General features: G+C 38.8%; 1 protein-coding gene across 1 annotated transcript in view; it reads right to left on the bottom strand.

Annotated features, from left to right (window-relative positions):
- Positions 1–5,637: 5,637 nt before the first annotated feature.
- The window catches only part of KCNMB2 (potassium calcium-activated channel subfamily M regulatory beta subunit 2), a 30,899-nt gene continuing 10,746 nt past the window's right edge, over positions 5,638–25,790 (bottom strand). Inside the window, exons 2-4 of the mRNA XM_065876503.1 lie at positions 21,183–21,353; positions 18,600–18,795; positions 5,638–6,716 (exon numbers count right to left, since the gene is read on the bottom strand). Coding sequence (XP_065732575.1) covers positions 6,432–6,716; positions 18,600–18,795; positions 21,183–21,353 — 652 coding nt within the window. The 3' untranslated portion in view covers positions 5,638–6,431. The remainder of the gene's footprint in view (positions 6,717–18,599; positions 18,796–21,182; positions 21,354–25,790) is intronic.

Raw genomic sequence — 25,790 nt, 5'->3', positions numbered from 1 at the left:
TTTTATAGAAGGGTGCAATGGGATGTTATCGAAGCACAGAAGATAGGCATCTACTCTGGACCTGAATCATCTGGTGCAGACGAAGTTTGAGCTAATCTTGAAGAATGAGTATTAGTTAGCTGGATGAATAGAAGAGAGATCAGAGAAAGGAGTCTCAGGCAGAGGAGACAGTAAATGCAAAAGCCCAGAAGTGTGAAATAATTTAGAACATTAGGGATGACCACTGATTAATTAGATGGCTGAAGCATAAGAGGTGTGGGGATGACAGTGGGAAAGAGGCTTGAAGGGCCATTTCACTCCATGATCCAAGTCATTTGCAGCAGCAAACTGTTACTAGGTCTTGGGATGTAAATTTTCCTAAATAAAGGCAGAACATCAGGCTGGTCTACATCTGTTGTTGAATGAAAGCCTCTTCCTTTTAGCAGGGCTTGATGCCTACCAATGTCAGGGTTGCGTTGGGTTTGACTTCCTACTTTACACAAAATAGAAGTGGAAATGGGGGGAATGACCATGTGAAGGTAGCTTGTAGTTTGCCCAGTGGCTGCTGTTCAGGGAACACAAACTACACTGATATCAGAGGTAAAGTAAACTGCTGGCTTTACCTGGTCTTCCAAAGGGCCCCTTTGTTCCAGTCTCAGTGGGTTTTTTGAATTTAGTGGTAAATGCTGGGAGTTTCTGAGGCTACTCAGCTATTAAAAGACTTCATTCTTAAAAGTGGAGACAGTTGCTGATTTCCACTGTTGGATGATTTGGACATGAGACTTCTCACAGACACCAAGTAGAATCTTCTAAATAGTCTTGGATGTTTGCCAGGATAACTTGAGTGTTGTTAGTATTCAAGGGTTATTTATTCAGCCAGATAGTGTGACATTTTCAAAGAAATTGAGAGTTGGAAGGCCTCTGTTGGTGTTAGCAACAAACCAGTTTGTTTTGCATGGCTTCGACGGGCTGAGCTGGACCTGGCTCCTGGGATTTCCATTAACAGTCACCCAAGCTGTATTTAGGGCACTCTCTGTTTCTAGAAAAGCTGAAATTTCCCAGCTGATTATGACTTTCTAGAGATGGACCTAAGTGTAGTATTTGCACCAAATTCTGTATGTGTCAGAACTGTTGGAAAGGAAGGAATATATTTTACATGTAGTATGAGTCCCCAATCACTGCTTTCTTCTCAGCATTGCTAGATGTCAGCTACAGCAGCTGAATGCTTTTGGTTAGAGACGGATACTGTTAATTTTTCTGAAATGATACTTCTTTCATGCTCAAGGATGGCACCAGGACAGTCTGTTTGCTCACCATGGGAAGGAGCTAAGTGTCAGGCTTTGCAGCTGCCTTACAAACTGCTGCTGGATTTTAGTGCAGCAAATAAAAGAGCAGAGCTTTGATGATTCTCTAACTGGAGGAGGCTGATGAGTTTGGACAGACCTAAGTTGAGGGTATTATATGGATGTCTAGATGTTGAAGTCACCGTAGTATTTCAGATGGTGAGTGATGCTTCCTGTTGCTGTCTCTGTGACCAGCTCTCTCACTGCATGGTCTAAGAAGGAACCGTTTTCTTAAATGTTATGATGTGTGAAAAACCTAAAGGGTAGGGAGAACCTACCCATTCATCTCTTCACATGCTCCTTAAATGAATTTACTCCAAAACAAGCAATAAATGGGACAACAGAATCTGTGCTAGTCTAAATAGGTATTTATTAACCTCGAAGGAGAAGGCCCTTAAGAAAAACACAGAGAAATTCTCTAGTAACTGATGAATAGCAATAGTTGCTTAAATTAGATTTTCTAATTCCAAATCTCCTTTCCCCATATATTATCACTACCCTCTCTTCTTTTAAACTTGTTTCTGTTTCCTGTCAATTCTTTCCTCTTAGCATGGTGTCAGTTGACCCTAAGGGAACCTCTCTGACTGAAATCAAAATATTCCTGCATCTCTCATTGAGTGAAAACCAGAATTAAAAAAATTTTATGAGATGATTAGAGGATTCGTAGAAAAATTGCAAGGTAAAATTTGAGCGCCAGCTCTTTTTACTCCTTTATTCTCTCAGTAACACTAGTTTTTCCTTCCTATATGTGTGGCACTTTTTCTCCAACCAAAAGCTGCGTTGGCAGAAGAATCTGGTATGAGTTTGTCCAAGTTGCCTGTAGTGGGCATCTGTTGTTTTTGCTTGCCAAGCACCCCTTCCTCTCTTATTTCACACACATGTGTTTACATCTGGGGAATTATTTGACCCCCACCTGGTGGGCCTGCAGATAATGTGCCCTGCTGTCAGTCATTACGGGGATGGGCCCAGTAGTGTGCAGGTGATACAAAGAGAACTGGCAGTTTTGAGGACTGATATGAATGCTGGGTTTTTCTCCTGTTTTGATTATAGACACAAGGGATTTCGTGAACATGTAATGGCTGGGGATCATCTTTGCTGGTGTATGGAGTTTAAACAGGAGAAGAAATAGAGCTAAGAGAAAGGGGGGTGGAGAGAGAGAGAGAGAGACACCGAGGAGGGGGAGGAGAGATTTTTATGAAGAGATATTGTGACTTCTACCTACGAAAACTTATGGTACTGCTAATTGTGCTAATAGGTAGTGGGATTGGGGAGAGAGCCTTGAAGCTTTCTCCATAGCCTGATCTCATACTATGTTGGTAACAAGTCATATTACAGTTTGCAAGGGCTTGGGGATTAAATTTGTTTTAGAAGAACTTGGCTGAAGAACAGGTCTGGAAGCCCTAATTAAGTGATTATATTGTTTGAGAGAACAACTTCTCTTCCTACCTAAATGAAACATTTGCTCATAAAGTCACTACAAGAATGCACAGAATGACATTTCCTTCCAGTTCCTTGGCATTGCACTGGAGAATGGTACCTTAGCCAAGATGAACCCATGGCACAATTGTAGCAACATTTTGTTAGGAAAACATCTATGCTCCTAAGTAATCTGGTTACTTAGACAGCTTAGTTTGTTGTCATAAAGTTGAATAAGGACATAATGTAAAATTTCAGATAGTGTTACTTGCCAGAAGGCCAAATCATACTTGAGAGGTATAAAAGGCCAAATCATACTTGAGAGGTATAAAATTCACATGGGCATTAAAGGGTTTAGCTAACTTATCAATTTAATTAATTCATGAATGTTTAGGTTCTAACGATTATATTATTAACCTTTTAAAGTTGATGTCATTTATGCTACCTTTATAAATTTTCATTTATGTCATAATTCTGGATGAATGAGTTATTTTCTATGGTCTTATACTCTAAACAAATGGAATTTGCTCTTTCCCTACCCTCCCTCCATTTTTAAATAAAATAACACTAATAGAATAAGTTAGTGACAAGAGTATTGATCTGGTTTTGTGTGGATTTAGTGAGTAGATATAGGGAGGCAGATTTCAAATTGTTATCAGGAAAATTTTTAGCATTGTTTTATTAACTGGTAACCTGTCTCACTTCTGGTAGGATTCAAGTAGTAACTGTCCCTATGGCTAGATGATCCCTGCTAAGGATTAGAAGGGATTTATGCATTGGTGTGAGTTTTGGGCAAAACGATGTTTTAAGCTATTCTAGCTCCAAGAGACCATATACTACTAGTGGTTATACTAATACTATTAATATGACTTATACATTTTGCTATTAATAGTAATAATTACCACTTGGTAGGCATCTATTATATGCTATATACAGTGCTAGGCATTTTACTTAATACCTCCCAGTTAAGCCTCATACCAACCCTCTTTAGATATTATCCGCATTGATGTGGATTAAAGACCTAGCTGTTCTCTATTTTTTCGTATATATTATCTCAACCCTTCCAGTAGATTACAAATTCATTCTTAAGAGAGAAGTCAGTGGTATACTTTGTATTATTCCTTATAGTTCCTGCAAATGTGAAAGGGTGGAACAGATTCAGCTTAAAAATTGTCTGCTCAGTCCTGCTTCCCTTCCAGACCTCATTAGTGTTATCTGAAAGACCCCAAAGCCGTGTAAATGGTTACCACAATGGGAAAGCTGCAAGCTGGGTACTTTCTCAGCTCTGTGTCATCTTAGTGTTTGTGTAACCTTGGGGAAGCTACTTAACATCTCTGAGCTTCAACATTCTCATCTGTAGGATAGGATAATAATAGTGCTCCCTCTAATAGGGTTGTTATAAACATTAAGTTAGTTAACACATGCAAAGCATTTAAAACATTATTACTAGCCCCAGTTCTTTCTCCTTTAATGATGAGTATTTAATTGCATATACATTTAAATTACTTTAAGGGGCTGTTGCTTTATTGGAATTCAAGAAGGCACTAGTTAACTTCTTTTTGGTGTCATTATTTTGAGATTTCTACAATCTTATCTGATAGGAAATCTTTAATTAAAAATCCAGAGAAAAATAAAAAGTAACTCATATAATAATACTTGCATATGTTTCACCCTTGGATCACTTGAAGGAAGCCCAAGGAACATTAAAGGTTGTAAATTTTTTTTTTTTTTTTTTTTTTTTTTTGCGGTACGCGGGCCTCTCACTGCTGTGGCCTCTCCCGTTGCGGAGCACAGGCTCCGGACGCGCAGGCCCAGCGGCCATGACTCACGGGCCCAGCCGCTCCGCGGCACGCGGGATCCTCCCGGACCGGGGCACGAACCCGCGTCCCCTGCATCGGCAGGCGGACTCCCAACCACTGCGCCACCAGGGAAGCCCCCTAAAGGTTGTAAATTTTTAGCTCTGTAGTCACAAAGATTTCTCTATCATCTTCAGAATTATGTTTTTAAGGTGGAGTAAGAATTGAGCTTTCCATCATATTTTCCAGGTATTCATAATATTGTGTGTATGTGTTTGGGTGTTAAAAAGGGAACTTTCTTTATAATCTCTTTAAATAGGCTTAAAAATAGTGAATCATAGGTTTTTGGCCTGCCATGGGCTTGCCAGCTTAGAGTGCAAGAGGTATTCAAATCTTGCTGATATAATGGATTTTTTTAAAGTTTTAATTACACATTTGAAGTCCTGATTATACCCTATGGATTTATTTGTTTATGAAAAGTCAAACTATGTATTACAATATTGCAGAATACTTTCTACATCATCAGATTAATTTCACCATTCGTTCCACAAATATGATTTGTAAAATTCTGCAATACCTTGATACTACATTAGAAAAAGGTACTTAAATAGATGAGAAAGATAGATGTTTGTCTTCTTCTTCTGATATTGATGTTAAATAAGAGACGGAATGTTTTTGTTTAAAACCAATTCCTCATTCCCTCACCCCCACCCCCACCTCCAAACACAAGAAGTGAATGTCAATGTGAACAAAGGCTTCCTTTAAATCTGTTATTCAGTTCAAGTGTGTGTCAGGAAAAAAAAGTGTGTATAAAATCTAACAACAAAAAAGGGAACTGTAAATAGAAAAGTAAAACATGTAGAGGAGACAAATATTCTGTGCATATAGCTTTAAAATCCCATCAGGGAATATGTGTCAGAAAGAGAGACTACATACTCATTAATTTAAACATAAATTCCCAAAAGCAATATTCCAATATGTTAATTTGCCACGGTAGATTTACCCATTGAAATCAGTCCACCAGTCTTGACCAGCAAGTAGGATCTTAATTTTACCATCTAACAGTTCAATTGAAATGGAATAAAGATCTTAACACAAATATCTTAGTAACATAGACTTTCCCAGATTGTAATGGAGCATCTATTCAACATTGTCAGTTCACAGGTAATGAAACTCCTTGTAAGTGTTATTTCCTCACACAATAGCAGGGTCTTACATGGAAAAGGGCTCTGTTCACTTTCTATTCAAAGCACAGGAAGAGATTATAGAATTGGTTAAGGAAAACAGCTTATTTTTTGGAAATCAGTTAAAAAATCTAAAGTTATGAGTATAAAGTAATAAAAGAAAAATAACTGGCTGGGTTTCCCCCCTTCTTTACAGTGATATGGTAGAAATACAAGGAAAATGCCTAAAGTCCTAAAGGAAATCTGGTACCTTCACTTGCTACAGGGCTCAGTATAGAGTAAGGAAAAAAAATATTTTTGGCTGCAGCTTTAGTAAACAATGAATGATGAAAAATATTGCAGAAATATCTTCAAGAAATCTGACCACTCTGAGCACAGACCTTATCACACTGATATTGTCTATATACCTCCATGAAGCTTGGTAAATGAATAACTGAGCCTGATTTTGGTGGAAGGAGAGAAGGAAGTACTAGTTCCAGCTTTGAACCAAGATTATGAAAAAAACCCAACCAACAAAAAACAGTTATTTCTTCTCCTGAATAATAAAGACATCATGTTTGCATATAGAACAGCTTTTGCATTATTGCTCTACATATAAGAATATATTAAGGAACTCATAACAGACTGCACATTACAAACTTAAGGTTCTTTGGTGAAGAATGAAAGAAAACAGTATTTGAGCTTTAAAGAAAATGATCTCATCCACTTTGCTTTTATCTATTGATCTGTTGAATCCTCTCACAGAGCAGGGAGAGGTACTGTGTGAGTTTCACCATGGCAACGATAGCCACGCCCCCAGCCATCATACACGTTGGCCAAAAGAGTGAATGGAACAGCACGTTGGAACTGTAGAGTTTGGTTAGGATGACACTCTTCTGGTTTCCTTCCGGGTCAGAATAGCAGGAGAAGTGTTGGTACTTCCTGAAGTTTTCCATGACAACATTCACCAGGGACATGGATTCTTCAAAATTTTTTCCACACTTAGGTATATAGGAGCACTGTGGAAAATGAGATAAACTGTCACCAGAAGATACTCTGTGTGTGTGTGTATGTGTGCGTGTGTGGTACTAGGAGGAGTACTGAGGCCAACTTAATGATCTGTGAAATAACCATGATGGTTTTTCTTTTCATATTCAAACTAGTGCCTCTAGAAACCCTAAGAACTCACACACTGATTAAAACAATGTTTTTAGGTATCTGGCCAAGATGTACTTTGATAGCTCACTCATATAGCTTAAATATTGATTAAAATTGGGTGACTCCAAAAAACAATTGGATAACTCCAGTGGATTCCTTTTGCCACAGCTAAGCGTGGTGAGTGTTCATTATTCTCCACTGAACATACTTTTCCATGGAACCAGAGTGTCGACCTTTCTGTCTTGTATCTGTCCACAGCTGTCAGTTATCTCAGGGAACTCTTATCTTTTCAGCTTGGCTTCATTTTTTTCAGCCAAATCACCTTGGTCACCTTGCTACTAGTCAAGAAGACAGCTGTACCCCTGGTGAGCTGCTGAAAAAGAATCTCAGAAAGTGTAGAGATATTGAATAAAGAGCTGTGATAAATGGTTCATGCCCAGTTAATGTTGACAAGGTAACTTTTCCATAAAGCAAGGAAACATAAAGCAGAATCAATTCAGTTTACTCTTAAACCAGCACTCATCTGAGAATTTACAATAACTTTTCTTTGATTTTTTCACCTGCTATCTTTCTTGCTATATCTCTTCTATATGCCTCTCCTTTTTTTTCCTACACATTTACATCCTCTGATTTCTTTCTTTGTATCTCTCTTTTCCTTCCCTGCCCTGCCCTGCCTGCCAGCCCTCACCTCTCTATGATACTTTCCCCTCTATTCTCTCTTCCTGTTCTCCTTTCTCCTTCTCTTCTCCCTCCCTCTTCTCTGGATACAGATGGAATTAAAGAACTTTGTAGTTTTTCTTTTTATTACTTATTGGATATGTTTTTGCATATATTTTCCTAATTTATAGATCAGTCTTTGAGGAGATGAAATCTCTGTGAACCTCTTCCTCGGTCTGTATGTGAACAGTGACAAAACTGATATAACAATGCATTTAACTTTTTAAAAAGTGAGGAAAAAAGTGATTTAAGTAACTTCTTTGGGAGATGTGTGGGCCCTTGGTTAAGTCTTTGCCCTCTTTATGGTAAGGTGCCTTCCAACAGAAAAAAAATTCCTATCCTTTGTTATATACATTATCAAATGATTAATTGATTTACCTGAATTAAAATGGTTTGTGACAAGATCACTGCTAATCTCGTGTTTTAATGTGAATTAGAAAACTATGCCCCCTCATCAAAACACTGTTATTCTCTGTTGAAAAATTGTGATAATACACTGATTTTATGAAAAAAACCCCACATATTTTACTGCTACTACCAGTTTATAAGTTGTGATTTAAATATTGACATCTATGAGTTTTACAATGTCACTGGTACCCCTAGGATTGTACAGTACACAACTCATGCAACTGTATGTAGAGATACAGATGAGGTGGGCTGTTGGTGAACTTTGAGCTATACTGATGGGAGCTTAGGGGTAAGACCTTGGATTCCAGAACCAATTTAGATTTGTATATTTCACAGGAAGAAAATATAAAAGAAATGGAATGAGTTTTGCTAATGGAGTATGTTTGAATGACTCTTTCCCCTGACTTTATTAGTGGGCATACTGGCACTTGCTTTTTTTCACTGTGCTGTAATCACTGGATTATTTGTTTATAAACAGCAGGAAGATTCTTCAATTAGTTAAGAATGGAGGATGAGCATGCTGATATTTATCATAAACAAGGCTTAATATTCTCATACAAGGGCTGGTTGGCAACCTCATATTTAATCAGCTAAGAATAAATGTGAGTACACTCATAAATGTGGTTAGTGCAGAGAGCTGGTACTAGCACAACATTAAGGGTCTGAAAGTATCTCCAAGAAAGCAGAATTTCTCAGTGAGTTATAACTTAGTATGAAAATCGGTCTATGACTGCCATGATACATTTTCTACTGGCTGGATGCTGGATTGAAAGAGTTTAAAGCAGTAAGGGGTTACCTTTATATTTTTCCTTCTTCAGCACTGTTAGATCATGTCTACAATTTTTTTTAATGCTTTGATTCAAAAAACAGTAAAAAAATTTAAAGACAAGTCATTTGTGGTTGAATTAAAAAAGAGCCAATTTAGCGTATGCATGCATCAGGGTTCTTTACATTTTGGTGCCAAGAGAGTTTATAGTAGTAGTTTTAGTGGCTAACAGTACTAAGTTATTGAAATGGTCTCAATAAAAATGGAATTCCATTAAAAATGGAGTTTTTCCTTTTCTTATGCTGTTGTGAATTGATTTGGCTTTTAAATTTTTTTTGGAGAAACATTTATCAGCCAGTGACAATAAGTTTGTCACTATATAAGATTCTTCCAAATACAATGCGATATACATTACTTTTGAGACCATCTAGCAAGGTTGTAATAAAGGAGCTGCTTTATTAAAGCTTCTAGTCATCAGGGTCTCAAATGCACACGTTTGGACTGGCCAGATGAGGTGTGTCCCGTACATGATAGGGTGTGGGTCCTCAGGGCCAGGCACTTAGAAATGCAACTCCACGTTACTGGTATAGAAAAGATTTCTCTGCCCTTGTGTTTTTAGCTTTTTCTAACATTGCCACCCACCACCTTTCAACACACATAAACTGGCTCCCACTAGACTATTATTATCCTTGAAAATTCTATCATAATATGTCAATCATTCATTTACTTCTATTATTGATGGGTCCTTCTTTTGTGCTAATGAATATATAAGGTAGTATCACAAGCCCCTGACGTGTCTTCAAGAGGTCTGGTTACTGTGTTTCTATAAGCAAGTTACTTGGCTCCTCAGAATCAACTTTTGTATACAGTAGGGTTAATAGAGCCTTCCTGGCAGGGTGTGTGAGGATTAAATTATGAATATGCATAAAGCATCAATAAATTTTCTTTAACATATTTTTTATTGGAATATCACATTTGTCCATACGATCTAAAGTCTTTAAACAAGTGCCACATACTAAAGTAAGAAAACTTTAAGGAGGGTAAAATTACTAGTTATGTGGTTTTCACAGGAACAGTCCTGTTTGATGGCTCTTGTCACGCGTTCCTTGTTTTTGTGTCCAAAGAGATTTGACATTATGCTGAATCCTACATTAGGATTCTAAGTTTTTGTTTCAAACTATAGCCATGTGTATGTTTCTGAGACTGGTATGAATCTGGGGTAAAGATTTAGTGATCTTATGATTTTATCACATGTTTGGAGAGTGCATTTCAACAAATGAAAACTTTAGTAAGTGATCAACACTTAGTTGGAAAAATGTAATGTAGATTGAAAAGGTAAAAATCCTTGTGTTTTTAGATCATTCTTTTCTTGGTGGGAGGTATGGGCTAGGAAAGATTTAACTTTTAGACTGCATGATATATAACACAAAGGAACATATGAATAATAATTTTATATACACAAGACACTTAAATGCCACTCAAAATTTGTTTATATATATTTATATTACCATGGCTATAGGTCCTTCTTTCTTTTGTGCCTAACATATGGATATAGAAACCTAGCAAAACTCTGAGGCAGCCATTCAGGGGAAGATTTAGACCCTCATCTCTCTTCTCTCTTTTTTTTAATTTTAATTTTTTATTTTTAATTAATTAATTTTTGGCTGTGCTGGGTCTTCGTTGCTGCAAGCGGGCTTTCTCTAGTTGCAAAGAGAGGGGGCTACTCTTCATTGTGGTGTGCAGGCTTCTCACTGCGGTGGCTTCTCTTGCTGCAGAGCACAGGCTCCAGGCATGCGCTTCAGGGGCTGTGGCTCGTGGGCTCCAGAACGCAGGCTCAGCAGTTGTGGCGCATGGGCTTAGTTGTTCCGCGGCATGTGGGATCTTCCCAGACCAGGGCTCAAACCCGTGTCCCCTGCATTGGCAGGCGGACTCCCAACCACTGCGCCACCAGGGAAGCCCTCACATCTCTCTTCTTAATCCTGAATTTTGTTAATAAACCTTTGTGCTTTCCCAACTCCCTTAATTCTCTTTAGTATCGAAAATACAGAGATGGCCCCACAACGTGACCCTTCGTCTCCCCAGCTGAGGAAACCTGGATCCTGTCACCTTCTCCTGACTGTCCTTTCCCTTACCACAAAGATTTAGCAATTGCATCTTCTCTCCAGTTCTTTGGAAAGCAACTGAAAGTTTTCTTAGCCTCCCTTCCAGAATCTTTCACATCAATAGAGTCATTTTTATTCTCGTGATGGACAGAAGTTTTGAGAAAGTACCTGTTGGGCTTTTGCTCAGCCATGCTTCACTAGGCATGTGTGAAGCAAAAAGTGACAGGCCTTCACCCTAAAAATAAAAGCTGGGGAAGGAGTGGGGGCAGTAGGAAGGGTATATTTGGCTGGATAACCTCACTGGTCAGCCTCCTTTTCTTTATGATGGTAGGAAGGGAACTATTAATTCTCAGGATCACCTCAGGGGAAGGGTTTGTTCTTCATTTGTTCTTTTATTAAAAGGGTAGTGTCTTATTTCAGAGAGGGGTTAAGTTTGATGAAATCTAATCAATATGTTTTGAGTGTCTCTAAAGTACCAAGTTGCATGCTGGGTATAGGCATGAAAAACATAAACAATTTAAAACAGATCATTAGAGAGAAACAGGACAAGGGTGGTGGGAATGATGAAGTGGGACCAGCAATGAGGCTGAAAAGGCCCTTAGTAAAGGCTCTACACTTCACAGAGGTGGGCCACAAATTTGTGAGAACTCTGTGGTATCCAGGGCATCCTAGTCCACAATGCCTACAAGATAAAAACAAAAACACTGCTCATTGAAGCATAAATATCTTGATTCTAAAGTCAGATGGGACTTCTTCAGTGTCCACAAACAGTGTTGTGTACATGTTTATTAAGCATGTATGACATGCCAGGCTTTGTGTTCTGTGCTGGAGAAGGAGACATGATCCCTATATTCAAAGGATGTAGAGATCCCCAGCTGGCAGTCTTGGAGTACTCTAAACTTTTGAGTTCTTTGAACATTAGTGATGGACAGAGGAGGTGAGAGAGTAAACTGGGATGTTATTTTCATTCTTGTTTGAGACTTCCTGCTTCTTACCATCACTTTTAAAAAGGCGAATCCCACAACATTTAGACAATTTTAGTTTGCACTCCTAGTATCTGCTTGATTTTGGCAAGTGGGACTGTTTGAAATGTTTGGTAGAGGAGAGGAAAACAGCATTCACACTGTGCTATGTACCATAGTTTCCTGCAGTATCGAGACACAGATTCCTCCAGAGAAGTTTTCCTTTTCTGTGTTTTCCAGAGCTTTCACATTTGTTGTGGCATTACTGCTTGATGTGGAGTAGAGGAGAAGCTTAAAAGACCTAGGAAATCCACTAATGAAATAGAAGCCATGTGGAGCTGCAGGATTAGTTAATATCCACAATAGCTTAAGCCATGGAGCCCTCAGGTCCATGATGTATCCAGTTAGCCCCTGAGTAAGTCAGATATCTAATTTGACCTTGCCCTTCACCATGATCCTCTTTCTCAGCAATGGAAAGGAGTAGGTTCATTTTCCATGCTTTTCTTCTTGATGCTCAGTGCAAGCTGTTTTGGGACACATTCTTCCCTTCATTTCTGCACAAAGATGCCCTTAACTGTGCCATAATTCAGTTTTGGTGAGCAGTGACTAAACTTTGTCAATCACAGAAGCATTTCTGAATCCATGGTCCATAGGCAGTTTCAAGAAATTTCTAATTTAAATATCCGTAAATTTAAGGTGCTGATTATGGGGATGTCATATGTCAAATTTCTGGGCATGTTTTTTCCCATCTTTTCAGGGTGCACTTCTATCTAATATGCATCCTGTGTAAACTGGTGTTGAATATACAACCTTGACTGTTCCTGTGGATCACGGATAGTTCTAGTCCTTGTTCCTGGCCTTTTACTTGATCCTAATCACCTCTTGGAGTATGATGAAATGGCATGGATTCTCACCTATTCACTAAGATATACCATCAGAAGGATAAATATTTCTTAGAATTTAGAGTTTTTTTTAAAGCTCTTATCTTTACCCTCTCAAGAGGATGAGCTAATGTTTTGCTTTTTAAGAGAGAGCATGTTTAGGTAAAGAGACTTAGATTTTAATTCAGACCTAATTAGTGAATGTGTGACTTTGGGAAAATTATTTCATTTTCTGAGCTCAGCTTCATTATTGTGAAGTGGAGATAACAGTGGTACCTAATATGTGAGATTGATGCTGTAATTAAACAAATGAGTTCATGTAAAATATTTAGTATTATACAGTGCCTGGCACATTTTAAGCTCTTGATAAAATTTGGCTATTACTACTTTAGGAGTAGGGTTTTAGTCAGGATTAAATGAGATGATTTTTATAAAGTTCTTGGCATAGTGCTGGGCACATAGTATATAGTAGATACTTAATAAATGTGGGCACCTCTTTTTTTCCCATTTAGATTCTCAACTTCACTTTATTTTCTTCCCTTTTATCCTTACCCTACCAAATGCTGTGCAGAGGAATTCAGTGTTTACAAGCTTTGATTAAAATTGTAGAATCTCCCAGCATTCAAGCTAAAAGCTAAATAAAATCTGGAGCAGTGGTTTTGCCAGTCTGAAGACTTTTTTTTTTTTGCGGTACGCGGGCCTCTCACTGCTGCGGCCCCTCCCGCTGCAGAGCACAGACTCCGGATGCGCAGGCTCAGCGGTCACGGCTCATGGGCCCAGCCACTCCGCGGCATGCTGGATCCTCCCGGACCGGGGCACGAACCCGCGTCCCCTGCATCGGCAGGCGGACTCCCAGCCACCGCGCTACCAGGGAAGCCCTGGAGACATTTTTAGTTGTCACACTTGGAGGGAGGATGTTGCTAGTCATCTAGTGGGTAAAGGCCAGGGATGCTGCTAAAGATCCTACAATGTACAGAACAAGTCTCCACCCTACCCTCACAGACGACAAAGGAATATTCCACCCCAAATGTTAATAGCCTTGAGGCTGAGAAATTCTAGTCCAGGTGTGTATATTCTCTGGATGTGCAGAACTCAGAAGGCTTCAGAAAGGTGACAAAATGAGGGGTGATGCTGAGTCTGGAGTTATAAATAATTGGTTAATTTATATAATTTACTCTCCATCCAAAATAGCTGTCTTCCTCATGACAGCGATATATAAAATACCACATATGTGGTAGTACACTACATACCAAAAATGGATATACTTTCTGGTTTTGCACAAAGATTCATTTTTAATACTCTTTTAAATCAGATGGGCATGTTTTGGGGATCCCTGGTGGGTAAACAAGGTTTTAAACTCTCAAAGGAGATCAGCATTGAGAAATTTAACAACCATAGTGAATTAATACGCAGCCACAGTTTATGATTCCTGTGACAGCCTTGTAGCCAGAAGAGGCAGGGGCTCTTGAGCCTGCTTGCAGCTCCTAGAGACCGCTGGTCAGCCAGTTGCTCCACAAGAGCATGCCAGCTTATCAGCTTAAGCAGCTTCAGTTGTAATATGGACAAGAGGTTGGTCACTGAGTTTAAAAGCCAAAGAAAAAGACTATATGAGAGAGTGTGAAAATTTAAAAATAAAATCCTTTTGGATATCTTTCTACAAAGAAGCAGACAGCTTGACTGATATACCTTTGCCTCCTGTTGTCCCAAATCAAACATTGTCAGTAGTGCCTTATGTATCTCAGTAAAACCATGCCCATTCGTTGGTAACTATGGGAAAGACTACTATTTTTGGTGAGCTTGGGGAATAGTAATAAGAAGGAGAGGTCAAGATAGAGAATATTTTAATTTTTCTCCCCAGGAATATCCTGTATATTTCTCATGCTACATTAAGATCATGGTTTAGTGACCTTTTGACATGGCGATAACTGTATTTTCCACGTATTTACTTCTGATTAAAGGCAGAGGACAGCTAACCAGCGAGTGAAGAACTACTGGGCCAGGAAGGTGATCCAGCTGTTTGGTGTTTTCTTTCCCCTGGAAGTGTCTGTTGATTCTAGAAGGGGGCTGAGATCCTAGAAGGTTGGATGGAATTTTTGACAGCCTTGAAGAGCTAAGGGCAGGAATTATCATTAACAACCTATCAAGTGGGGGCTCTGATGACACCCTATTCACTTTGGGCTGGAACTGTTAAGGGCTGCATCCTAGGAGTAATGGTCAACCTGAAGAAGATAGATCCTCAAAGGGACTTAAGTTCAAACTTGAATATCTCAATTTATGTAGTCAGAATAAGGTGATCATGAATGGCACCTAGGGGCCTTGCAGAAGCAAATGGAAATAATTTTTGGAAAAGATGACATCATGATATCAACCTAGGCTTAAAATTGTTTTTATAAATAATTTTGCAGATATGGTGTTTGACAACTAATAAAAAATAACCAGACATTACAATGCAACATGAAAACAATTAAAAAAAAATAAAACAGGCACATAGGGGCTTCAGATATTGTAGTCATCAAAATAAACTTTAAAATAACTACAATTTTACTTTTATGTTGAAGAATTTAAAAGAGAATAATTAGAATACTGCAGAAAACTAGAAATTATAAATAAGATCCAAATGGATATTCTAGAAATGAAAAATACAATAAGAGAAATTAAGAGCTCAATGGATGGGTTTAAGAGATTAGTCAGAGCTGAGGAAAGAACTGTGAATCAGAAGGTAGGTCAATATCTATAATGAAGCACAGAGAGACAAAAGGAGGGAAAATATTAAATACAAAAGAGACAGGAAGACACACAGGGGATACAATGAGAATACCTAACATACAGTCTGTAGGAATTCAAAAAGGAGAAGAGGGAAAGAATGAGAGCAGAGATAATATTTGATGAGATAATGACTGAGAACCTTCTAAAATTGACAAAGAACATCAAGGAAGAGGGAGAGAGGCCCTGGGAACACTAAGCAGGCTAAATAGAAATAAATGTTTACTTTGGCACATAGTAGTTCAACTGTAGAAAAACCAAAGAAAATAATCTTTAAAGTAGACCAAAATTACCTTCAAAGAAGTAGCAATTAGACTGAGAGCTGATTTCCAAATAGTAGTAATGCTCACCAGAAGACAATGGAATGCTTTCAATGTACAGAAATAAAATAACAGCCAACTTAGAATTATATACTCAGTGAATATATACTTTGAGAATGAAAATGAAAAGAAAATATTTTCAGATAAATGAATGCTTAGAGATTTCTTTAGAGCAGATATTGCACTAAATAATTAAAGAATGTTCTTCAGGAAGTAGGAAAAAATGATCCCAGACCAAGGATAAAGGAAGGAATGAAGAATAAGAAAATGGAAGATGATGTGGACACATCTAAATAGACAGCTACTATATACAAAAACAATAATAATATCTTCATGGGCTTAAAGTATATATCGAATAAAAATGATGATAATATATAACTTGAGAAGAGAATAAATGGAGTTAAAATGTTTTAGTATCCTTGATTAGTCAAGATTGCAAGTTGTAATCACTAGTTAAACACTAAAAGAATAGTGACAGAACACATAACTTCCAAGAAAATAGAGGGGAAAATGGGATCATAAAAATAATCCAGTGAAGAAAGGGTGGTCTTTTCATAAATGGACTTGGACAAATGATTGTCCATATGAATAAAAAAGAAACCTAGAAACTTGACTCTTGCATAAAAATCAATTCCAGGCAGATTGTTCTCTAAATGTGAAAGGAGAAACAATAACATTTCTAGAAGATAGTTTGGGAGAATGACTTTATGATCTCAGGGTAGGTGAAGACTTTTTAAACAGACAGCAGGACAACCAAACGTTTGAAAAAAGAAAAGAAAACAAAAAGAAAGGAAGAAGAAGAGGAAGAAAGGAAAAAGAAAAAAGAGAAAAGAGAAAAATATTGACAAGGTTTGGTTGCACTGGAATTAGAGACTTCTTTCATTCAAATACATCATTAAGAGAGTGAAAAGACCACCTTTCATTTCAGGAGAAGGTATTTGCAACGCAACAATCAAGGAAGGTTCATATCTAGATTTAAAGAATTCCTACAATGAATACTAAGAAGAAACCATCCAATAGAATCAATTCAATAGAAAACAAGGGACTTGAACAGACATTATTAAAAAAAAGGATATTCAAAATGCCAATAAATAAATGAAAATGTACTTAATAACATTAGTCACCAGAACTGCAAGGTTCTGATTTCCTGCAAGTGCAGGATATGTTTTATTTCTTTGCTTTCATGGTGGTTATGTGGGGGAATCTCTATAACAAGTGCTTGAGCTGTACTTTTTCATTTCTTGCATGTTTTACAGTTAAAAACAAGGTAAATAAACCAAACAATGACCTAGTATCATACTGACAGCAGACAGAATACTGGTCCTAAAATTTTAACTGAGATTTTCCATGGTAGGTTCACTCCCGATTTATAGCTTACGTACTGCATTCATAGCGTTTATAGCTTACATACTGCATTCATTCATACTGCATTCATACTGTAGTGATAAAGTGTCAAAACGAGAAAATGGAAATGTGTCCCACTTTTTGATGCCTATTCAATTTTGGCCAATTTCCAATTCCTTGGAGATTTGAGAGTTTTACAGACATTCATCATTACAGGTCAGTTTTGATTTAAAAACTTGACTTGAGGGATCTTGAAAAATGTATACTTTGTGGGATAACTAAGCTATGTATATTTGTAGAATAGGATTAGGACTGGTATTGTTTGTGGGTACCACAAACAAAAGGAAATCAGAGCAGACATTGTGTCCTCAGAGATATTTGCAAGAATTCTTTTAAGTTACTGTAACCAAAATGCAAGGTGGGTTTACTTACTTTTTGTTAATATATCACAAAACGAATCCTATGTTCTAGTATCAAGCTTTGCAGCTACTGAATTTTTTTCAATACATATAATCTGTATCATTTAAGTGCTGATAATTGTAATGAAAAGTTTTTACAAGAAAGGCTGGAGTTGTGAGAATTGTATCCTGGTGACGAGAGCCAATTGTCCTGTTGGAGAATGTTATCAGGTTGTCTTGGCATATGAAAGTACTCTGGCCATCTAAATTGCTACCATAAATCCAAAACACAATGTATTTAACTTAAAATTGATAATGGCAGGTTGGTTCTGCTGACTCGTTACTAGTCATCCCAGACCTTTTAAATGCAAATTTTATGTGCAGCTTTAATACAATACATATTGAGCATCCAGCATGTGGACTTGAATGTGTTTGTGCTGGAAAATTCAGCCTCTATGAACATAACACATGTGAAGAAATGTGCACAGGCCCACATACTGTGACCATGGGTTGAAGGTCTCACCTGTGCTCTGCTCGGCACTCTCCATACTCTGTTCTAATCCTCACAGTGAATGACCTTGCAAGATGGTCATTGCTATTACATTTTTAGAGAAAAGAATACTGAGGCTCAGAGAGCTTAAGTTACATCTCCAAGACCACAGAATGAGGTGACAATGGCCGTGGAAAAGCAAAATATAGTTTTACCCCGTGGTTCCCAGGTATATGACAAATATTTTGCTTTTTGGCTTGTACAACTGTGACTAAACTGCACACTTGCTTTGAAAGACTAAGTCTATTTGTGTATCAGTAAGGATATAATGTTTACCCTTCTGAATGAAAATAAAGGCTAAATCTTCACTGTTCCAAAATGGGGAGTGATTTGACCACCACTTGCACAGAAAATAAATGTTTCCCAAGTAAGAGAGTCAAGTAGTGTAGTGAGTTCTGTGACTGGATGAGGAAGGGCCTGCTTCCTAGTGGCATTTTCCTTTGAAGTGCTGGCACAGGGGAACTTGATAGAGAGATGGAATGGTGCGGAGCTGTGTGGGGGTGAACGAGATGCAGTGTGCGCCCAGCTCCTACCTCATGATTGATTTTCATTGTCTCTTCCGTGTGGTAGAGAAGGAGCTTCTCTCCAGAAGAAGTCAGGTTAACGTACACCTGGAGACAGGGGTACTGAGAGAGTTTCCAGCAGTCCGGACCACAGCTGAAGGAGCAGTTAAATGTTTCCGTGATGGATGCATTCAGCAAGGTGCACTGAGCCTCCTCGGTCCACACACTACACAGAGAGGAGGAGAATAAGCACAGGCCCAAATGCCAAGGGCAAAGAAGGTGTAATCAGAGGGGAACGTTTGTCAGCTCCTTGACCTGAAGAATCTTCAAGATCTATAATACAACCTATTTGTTAATGTGTATGTTTTTAAATAGAGCAGCTTTAGGCTAACTATAATATAAACACAGACAAACTTTGCCTGGCATCTGAGAACTTTGCCAATGATTTCCATCAGATATAGTGTCATCTTTTCCAGTGCTTGATTTAAGTTAGATATTTTTCCTTATCAAATTCACTGGTAAGCATAAAGCAGCATCTTTTTACATCACAACCTGTACTCACCCTGCATTTCTGCATTTTAAGCTGCTTCCTGCCATGCCTTGGTCCTCACCTCGCAATGTCTGCCCAGTTTGTAGGCAGTGAAGGGGTAAGGGAGAAGGGGAGGAGAGATGGTGAAAGGGTGGAGGGGCTTGAGGTCCAATGTGACAGATGAAAGGACAGTGATATATTTCTTTAAGGTCTTTCTAATAAGGGAGAAAAGATAACTCCACCTTTTGATTATACCAAGAGCAATCACTTATTGCATCCCCCTTCACCCTAACTGGTGCTTTACATACATTGTCTTCTTTGTTCTCCCAATAACCCTATAGGTTAGGTATTAATTCCTTTTAAAGCTGAGTGAATTGACAGTCAGAGAAATCAAATACATGCAAGGACACACAGCTAATAAGTGATGGAAATTGTGATTCCATCCAATCCTTTATTTCTCTACTGCCCGGGCTCATTCCATGGTGCTGCCCTTCTTCCCCACAAACAGTGGAAAAGAGGCTCTTGTTATATGCAGATTAATGGGTTCTTATCAGTGCCCTGGGACCTCTCAATTAGAAAGATAAAACAAACAAACAAACCCTCCAGCTGCCCATTGGTCAGCTTTTCATTCTAAAACATTTATAATTTTATGGTCAAGGTAATATTTGTAATTAGGAAGTAACACACCCAGAATCAATGTTTTGCTTCTGGATATAAGCTGATTACCAGAGTGATCAGAAAACATTCTTTGCAGATTAATAGCCCTTCTTTTTGCTGGACATGTGTTGACAGGGCACCATGTCCAGTTTCATACCAGAGCCAGGATACTAGCTCTGACCCCCTCTGGTGTGGCAATTTTTATTTTCCTGGGACATGGGTGGTCAGATTTTGCTTATACAAGGAGGAAAAAAGTCTTAGATGGTTCTAAGCAGATGTGAGGATCTGAAAGCGGTTTTGGAGTCAGTGAACTCTTGGGGCCTGAGGCATCAGAGCTTTCACTGTGAAGCAGCACAGCTGAAGGCATCAGAGAAACAAAGCAGAGCAGCCACAAATGGGAAAGATGATGCCTTAATTTTAGCAGATTACTGTGTTTCAACTAGATTTTCCTTCTAAAACGAAAGTATTAATTTAGGTGGGGAAATGAATGCCACAAAATGGTTTGATTCTCTTTTGGATTGAAACCTCAAGTTTTCATTTGAAAGGGCCTCGTTTCTTTAAGCTGAAGCACTCTGAGACCCTCCCCATTAGTTATAGCAATGCTGGGCTTTCCTGTGCTCAAAGTGTCCAATTTATGGACAACAGTTAGCTAGAGATGCTGTGGAGATTTATCATGTGGCTTACTCAGGAGGAACACTTGACAACTCAGTATTCAATTGCCTCTCTATCTATTCAGTAAACCTAGGGCAAATATTTAAATAAGAAGGGTTCAAAATCTTTAATTTAAAAAGTTAGTGCATAGTAGTGTTTTTCAACCTATTAGAATCACCTGGGGAAATTTAAAAGATACTGGTGAATGGGTCCCACTCCAGACCTACTAAATCTGACCCTGTGGAATGATTGTGGTGGGGCCTGGATGTCAGTATTCTTAAAAGTTTCTTAGGAAGTTGAAACGTGCAGTTGAGAACCACTAATATTTGGGGTGATGGAAGAGTGGGGTGTGGTGGAAAGGAATGCAGGTGGAGAATGGACAGACGTGTGAAGAGGCAAGAATAGGGATTCTGGAATTAACAGGATGTGGTTTTGAATCTTGTCTCTGCCGAACACTAAAGCTGTATGACACTGGGCAAATTATATCTATCTTGAGCCTCAGTTTTGCCATTTTTATGAGTATATTCATACTTGTAGAATAGTTATGGGAATTAAAAAAGTAATGTATGGCAAGTCCCTGGCACATAGTAAGCAGTTTATACATATAACTATTTTTATCATTGTTAGATAACATTATTGACAAATAGTATGTGCCAGCCACTGCTCAAAGTTCTTTTTAGGAAAGAAGGTAAGGAAGAGGACCTCAAGATTGATAAGCTGTGTGGGAGGAGGGAGAAGGGAGACAAAAGACAGTCCCAAGCACCCAATGGCTTTACCTCTGCATGTATGAGCGCAGGAGTGTGATTCCCAGCAGAAAGTACATCATGATGGAGCACACCATCATGGCCAGTCCCAGGAGAATGGCCCGGTCCTCTCCTGCTTTCAGTGCTGTGACAGTTTTCCTTTTGTCCAGGAGGTCATGGTCCCTGATTTTTTGGTAAATGTTTCTGAGGTTGAACATAATACAGTTTTACTTGAAGTCCACAGTTAATCAACACACCCCTAAAGAGTAAGTCGCTGCTCAGGCCTTCCTAAGGCAGAGAGGCCGAGAGGGGTCCTCCAAACCCGCCTGAGTGCAGTTGGATCCCAGCATGTGACTATTGCCTTCCAACACACACGTGCACACACACACACACACACACACACACACACACACACACACACCACACACCAACCCTGAGCAGAAACAAGTCTCCCTTCTTTCCTTGGGACCCATATCTAGCTGTCAATACTTTTGCCTTTTCTCTAAGTCTGAAGAAAGAAAGCAATCCCTTCAGCCCTTAAAATAATGCTTTGGGTTTCTTTCCTTTGCCAACCGCCAGCTGATCATCATTGATCTTTCTGTACTCTCTGAATACCTAATGGAGCATTAATTCAAATAAATGGCAACATATATGAGGAATCTATCAACTTAATATCTTATTTCCCCTCAGTAATAATAGACAGAGTTTATCCTGGTTAACATTTTTCTCAGGCTTAGGGTTGCTTAGGGCTCTGTTGACTTGAGATTTATAAGAAATGTGGAGATGTCCAGTGGTGACCCAGACTTCTTTTCCTGTACTGTAAACATTCGAGTGAGCTTACAAAAATGTCAGTCAAATCAAGGCCAGACTCCATAAGTTTGGATAGTTTTATTAGTATTTTTTAAAATTTTCGAGCAGTAACCTATGGAAAGAAATAAACAAATTGGAGTCAAACTGTCTCCTAGTTCAAAACGAGATTTCATGGCTTACTAGCTGTGTGATCTCTACAACTTCCTCAGCCTTTCTAATTCTCAGTTCCTTGCAAAGTGGAAATAATGTGTAACTACATTGTTACGGTTAAATGAGATGACATAAGTAGATTATCCAGGAGAATGACTGACATGAAGTATTTAATAAATGTTCCCATTTAAAAATGGTGTGGGGAACGCGCCTATGGTCAGCTAATCTATGACAAAGGAAGCAATGATATACAATGGAGAAGAGACAGTCTCTTCAATAAGTGGTGCTGGGAAAACTGGACAGCTACATGTAAAAGAGTGAAATTAGATCACTCCCTAACACCATACACAAAAATAAACTCAAAATGGATTAGAGACCTAAATGTAAGACCGGACACTATAAAACTCTTAGAGGAAAACATAGGAAGAATACTCTTTGACATAAATCACAGCAAGATATTTTTTGATCCATCTCCTAGAGTAATGGAAATAAAAACAAAAATAAACAAATGGGACCTAGTGAAACTTCAAAGCTTTGGCACAGCAAAGGAAACCATAAACAAGACGAAAAGACAACCCTCAGAATGGGAGAAAATATTTGCAAATGAATCAATGGACAAAGGATTAATCTCCAAAATATATAAGCAGCTCATGCAGCTCAATATTAAAAAAAAAAAAAGCCCAATCCAAAAATGGGCAGAAGACCTAAATAGACATTTCTCCAAAGACCCACAGATGGCCAAGAAGCACATGAAAAGCTGCTCAACATCACTAATTATTAGAGAAATGCAAATCAAAACTACAATGAGGGGCTTCCCTGGTGGCGCAGTGGTTGAGAGTACGCCTGCCGATGCAGGGGACACGGGTTTGTGCCCCCGTCCAGGAGGATCCCACATGCCGCGGAGCGGCTGGGCCTGTGAGCCATGGTCGCTGAGCCTGCGCGTCCGGAGACTGTGCTCTGCAGCGGGAGAGGCCACAACAGTGAGAGGCCCGCGTACCGCAAAAAAAAAAAACAAAAAACTACAATGAGTTATCACCTCACACCAGTTAGAATGGGCATCATCAGAAAATCTACAAACAACAAATGCTGAGAGGGTGTGGAGAAAAGGGAACCCTCTTGCACTGTTGGTGGGAATGTAAATTGATACAGCCACTATGGAGAACAGTATGGAGGTTCCTTAAAAAACTAAAAATAGAATTACCATATGATCCAGCAATCCCAGTACTGGGCATATACCCAGAGAAAACCATAATTCAAAAAGACACATGCACCCCAGTGTTCATTGCAGCACTGTTTACAATAGCCAGGTCATGGAAGCAACCTAAATGCCCATCGACAGATGAATGGATAAAGAAGATGTGGTGCATATATACAATGGAATACTACTGAGTCGTAAAAAGGAACAAAATTGGGTCATTTGTTGAGACGTGGATGGATCTAGAGTCTGTCATACAGAGTGAAGTAAGTCAGAAAGAGAAAAACAAATATCGTGTATTAACGCATGTATGTGGAACCTAGAAAAATGGTACAGATGAACTGGTTTGCAGGGCAGAAATAGAGACACAGCTGTAGAGAACAAACGTATGGACACCAAGCGGGGAAAGTGGCGGGGTGGGGGTGGTGGTGGGATGAATTGGGCGATTGGGATTGACATGTACACAATGATGTGTATAAAACTGATGGCTAATAAGAACCTGTTGTATAAAAAGATAAATAAAATTCAAAAAAATAAAAAAAGAAATGGTGTGGGGAGCTACACCTTTATGACATGGACATCAGAACATCCCAAAATTGCTGTTCTTCTCCAAAGAATTTCTAAAGGACAGAATGTCAAGGCAGTGAATAGTGTAGAAAGCTTATGAGTGGAGGGTTGGATTTGAAATAATGTCTGGCAGAGAAGGCAGAAAAGAAGTGAGAAATTGCTAGGGGTGCTGGCTGGTTGGAGAGATATGTGAGAAATATGGGAAGGAGGCAATGCTCAAGGATTCTGGAAACACAGGCAACCAAGTAGCCACGGAGAAGGGAGCTTTGGATTGCACGGGTGTGGGAGTGGGGGAGTTGCTGGCTTTTAGGACTTGGGGACAGAGAGGAGGACACATAGAGTGCTGAAAATGGAGAAAGAAGCTCTTATGCCATTTTTATTTTAAGCTTCAGACAAAAAGCCAACATACATGAGACAGACCTCAGATTTTCCTTTTAAATTTTCATCACTAGTCACTCTCGTTGCTTGAAAAAGTACTAGAATCCAGTGTGGAACTTTGCAGAGGAGGAAAGAGATGCCTGTTATTTGTATAATTGTGTGTATATTCAGGGATTCTATTCAGCTTCGTGCTCCAGGATGGCCTTACTGGTGTTTATGGCTGGCATACATTCTGGGGCACTGGTTCATTCTGGACTGGTTGTTAGATATTTTGATTCCCTGTAGAAGTGTGAGAACATGTATGTACTTAGTATATTTCCAAAAGGTTTTAAGGAAGACTATATGTTAATCTGGTTATTAGAGTATAAAATTAATGGATTAGTTTATTATCATTATTACTGTTATTTAAAAGTTCTCTTCATGAGGTAGTTTATATAAATTTTACTCTTTCCTTGAGGAGTGGGCCCTTTATAGTAGGAGAATCATAGCTAAATAGAAGACTTTGTTCCTCATCTTTTCATGACCGTGTCCTTCCTGCCTCTTTCCCACCAGCACTCACTCATGGCCACTCATTCTCCTCATGGCCAGAAGCTCTGAGAGCCCATCTTTTTTATTACTCTCCAGCTCCCAGGCCCAGTGCCTCTGGACTAGCTAGCTGGCTGGTCAGCTTGCAGGCTTTTGACTTCCTCAGGCTACCCACCACCCATCCTCTAAGTTTCCCCATTCTTTTGTGAGATTTTCTTTGGAAAATGTAGGATTTATATCAAAGCTCTTAAACTTGATTCTCTATAAACCTGAATGAAAAAAAAAAAAAAATTAATGCCCATTCAGTTAAAGCCAGACTTCGGAAGCAAGAAGAGACAGGCTGAGTCTGAGTGGCTTCAAAGGCCTGCTGTAAAATAATAATCTTTTGTTACTTTCCTGTTGTTATTTATCAAAATGTATTTAATTCTAATGGCTGCATTGAGATTTGGATTTCCTGCAGGTGGAGGCCAGCAAGGAGGGAGCAATAGTTTCAGCTCCAGAGTAGTAGGCTGTCACACTGCATCACTTACATCAGTCTATACCCATAAAAGAGATGCAGTGTAATCAGTCAGTTGTGTTACTAGAGCAAGAAGAATACAAAAATGATTCAAATGGGTAATTTAGAAACAAATCACAATTTGGAAATGGTTAACAAATGTTATTCACGTGCTCTGGGATGTGTAGAGAAGAGGGAAAATGATTGGTTTCCACGCAGGCTAAACACATCTGGGAAATCAGGATATTACTCAGCAAAATGAAAGTGGATGAGTGAGGTGGGACATACTCATGAAATTCATCAATAATGAATTTATTGCTAATTGAATTAATGGATAAGTTAAGGAATGAATGAATAATTTGGAGGACTAAAGATTCAGTTAAAGTCTACGAACCTATTTTGAATGCTGGTAACCTCTAGTTATTGTATGTGGCCCCTACCCAACAGGAAGACCAACATGAAAAAGAAATATCAACGTAGGGTAGTAAATTCAATGATGGGAGCCATTCACAGCATGAGT

This window comes from Phocoena phocoena, chromosome 4, assembly GCF_963924675.1.
Source record: "Phocoena phocoena chromosome 4, mPhoPho1.1, whole genome shotgun sequence".
In the NCBI taxonomy this organism is placed as follows: domain Eukaryota; kingdom Metazoa; phylum Chordata; class Mammalia; order Artiodactyla; family Phocoenidae; genus Phocoena; species Phocoena phocoena.
The sequence above is the reverse complement of the archived record's forward strand: the minus strand, read 5'-3'. Positions and strand labels throughout refer to the sequence as shown.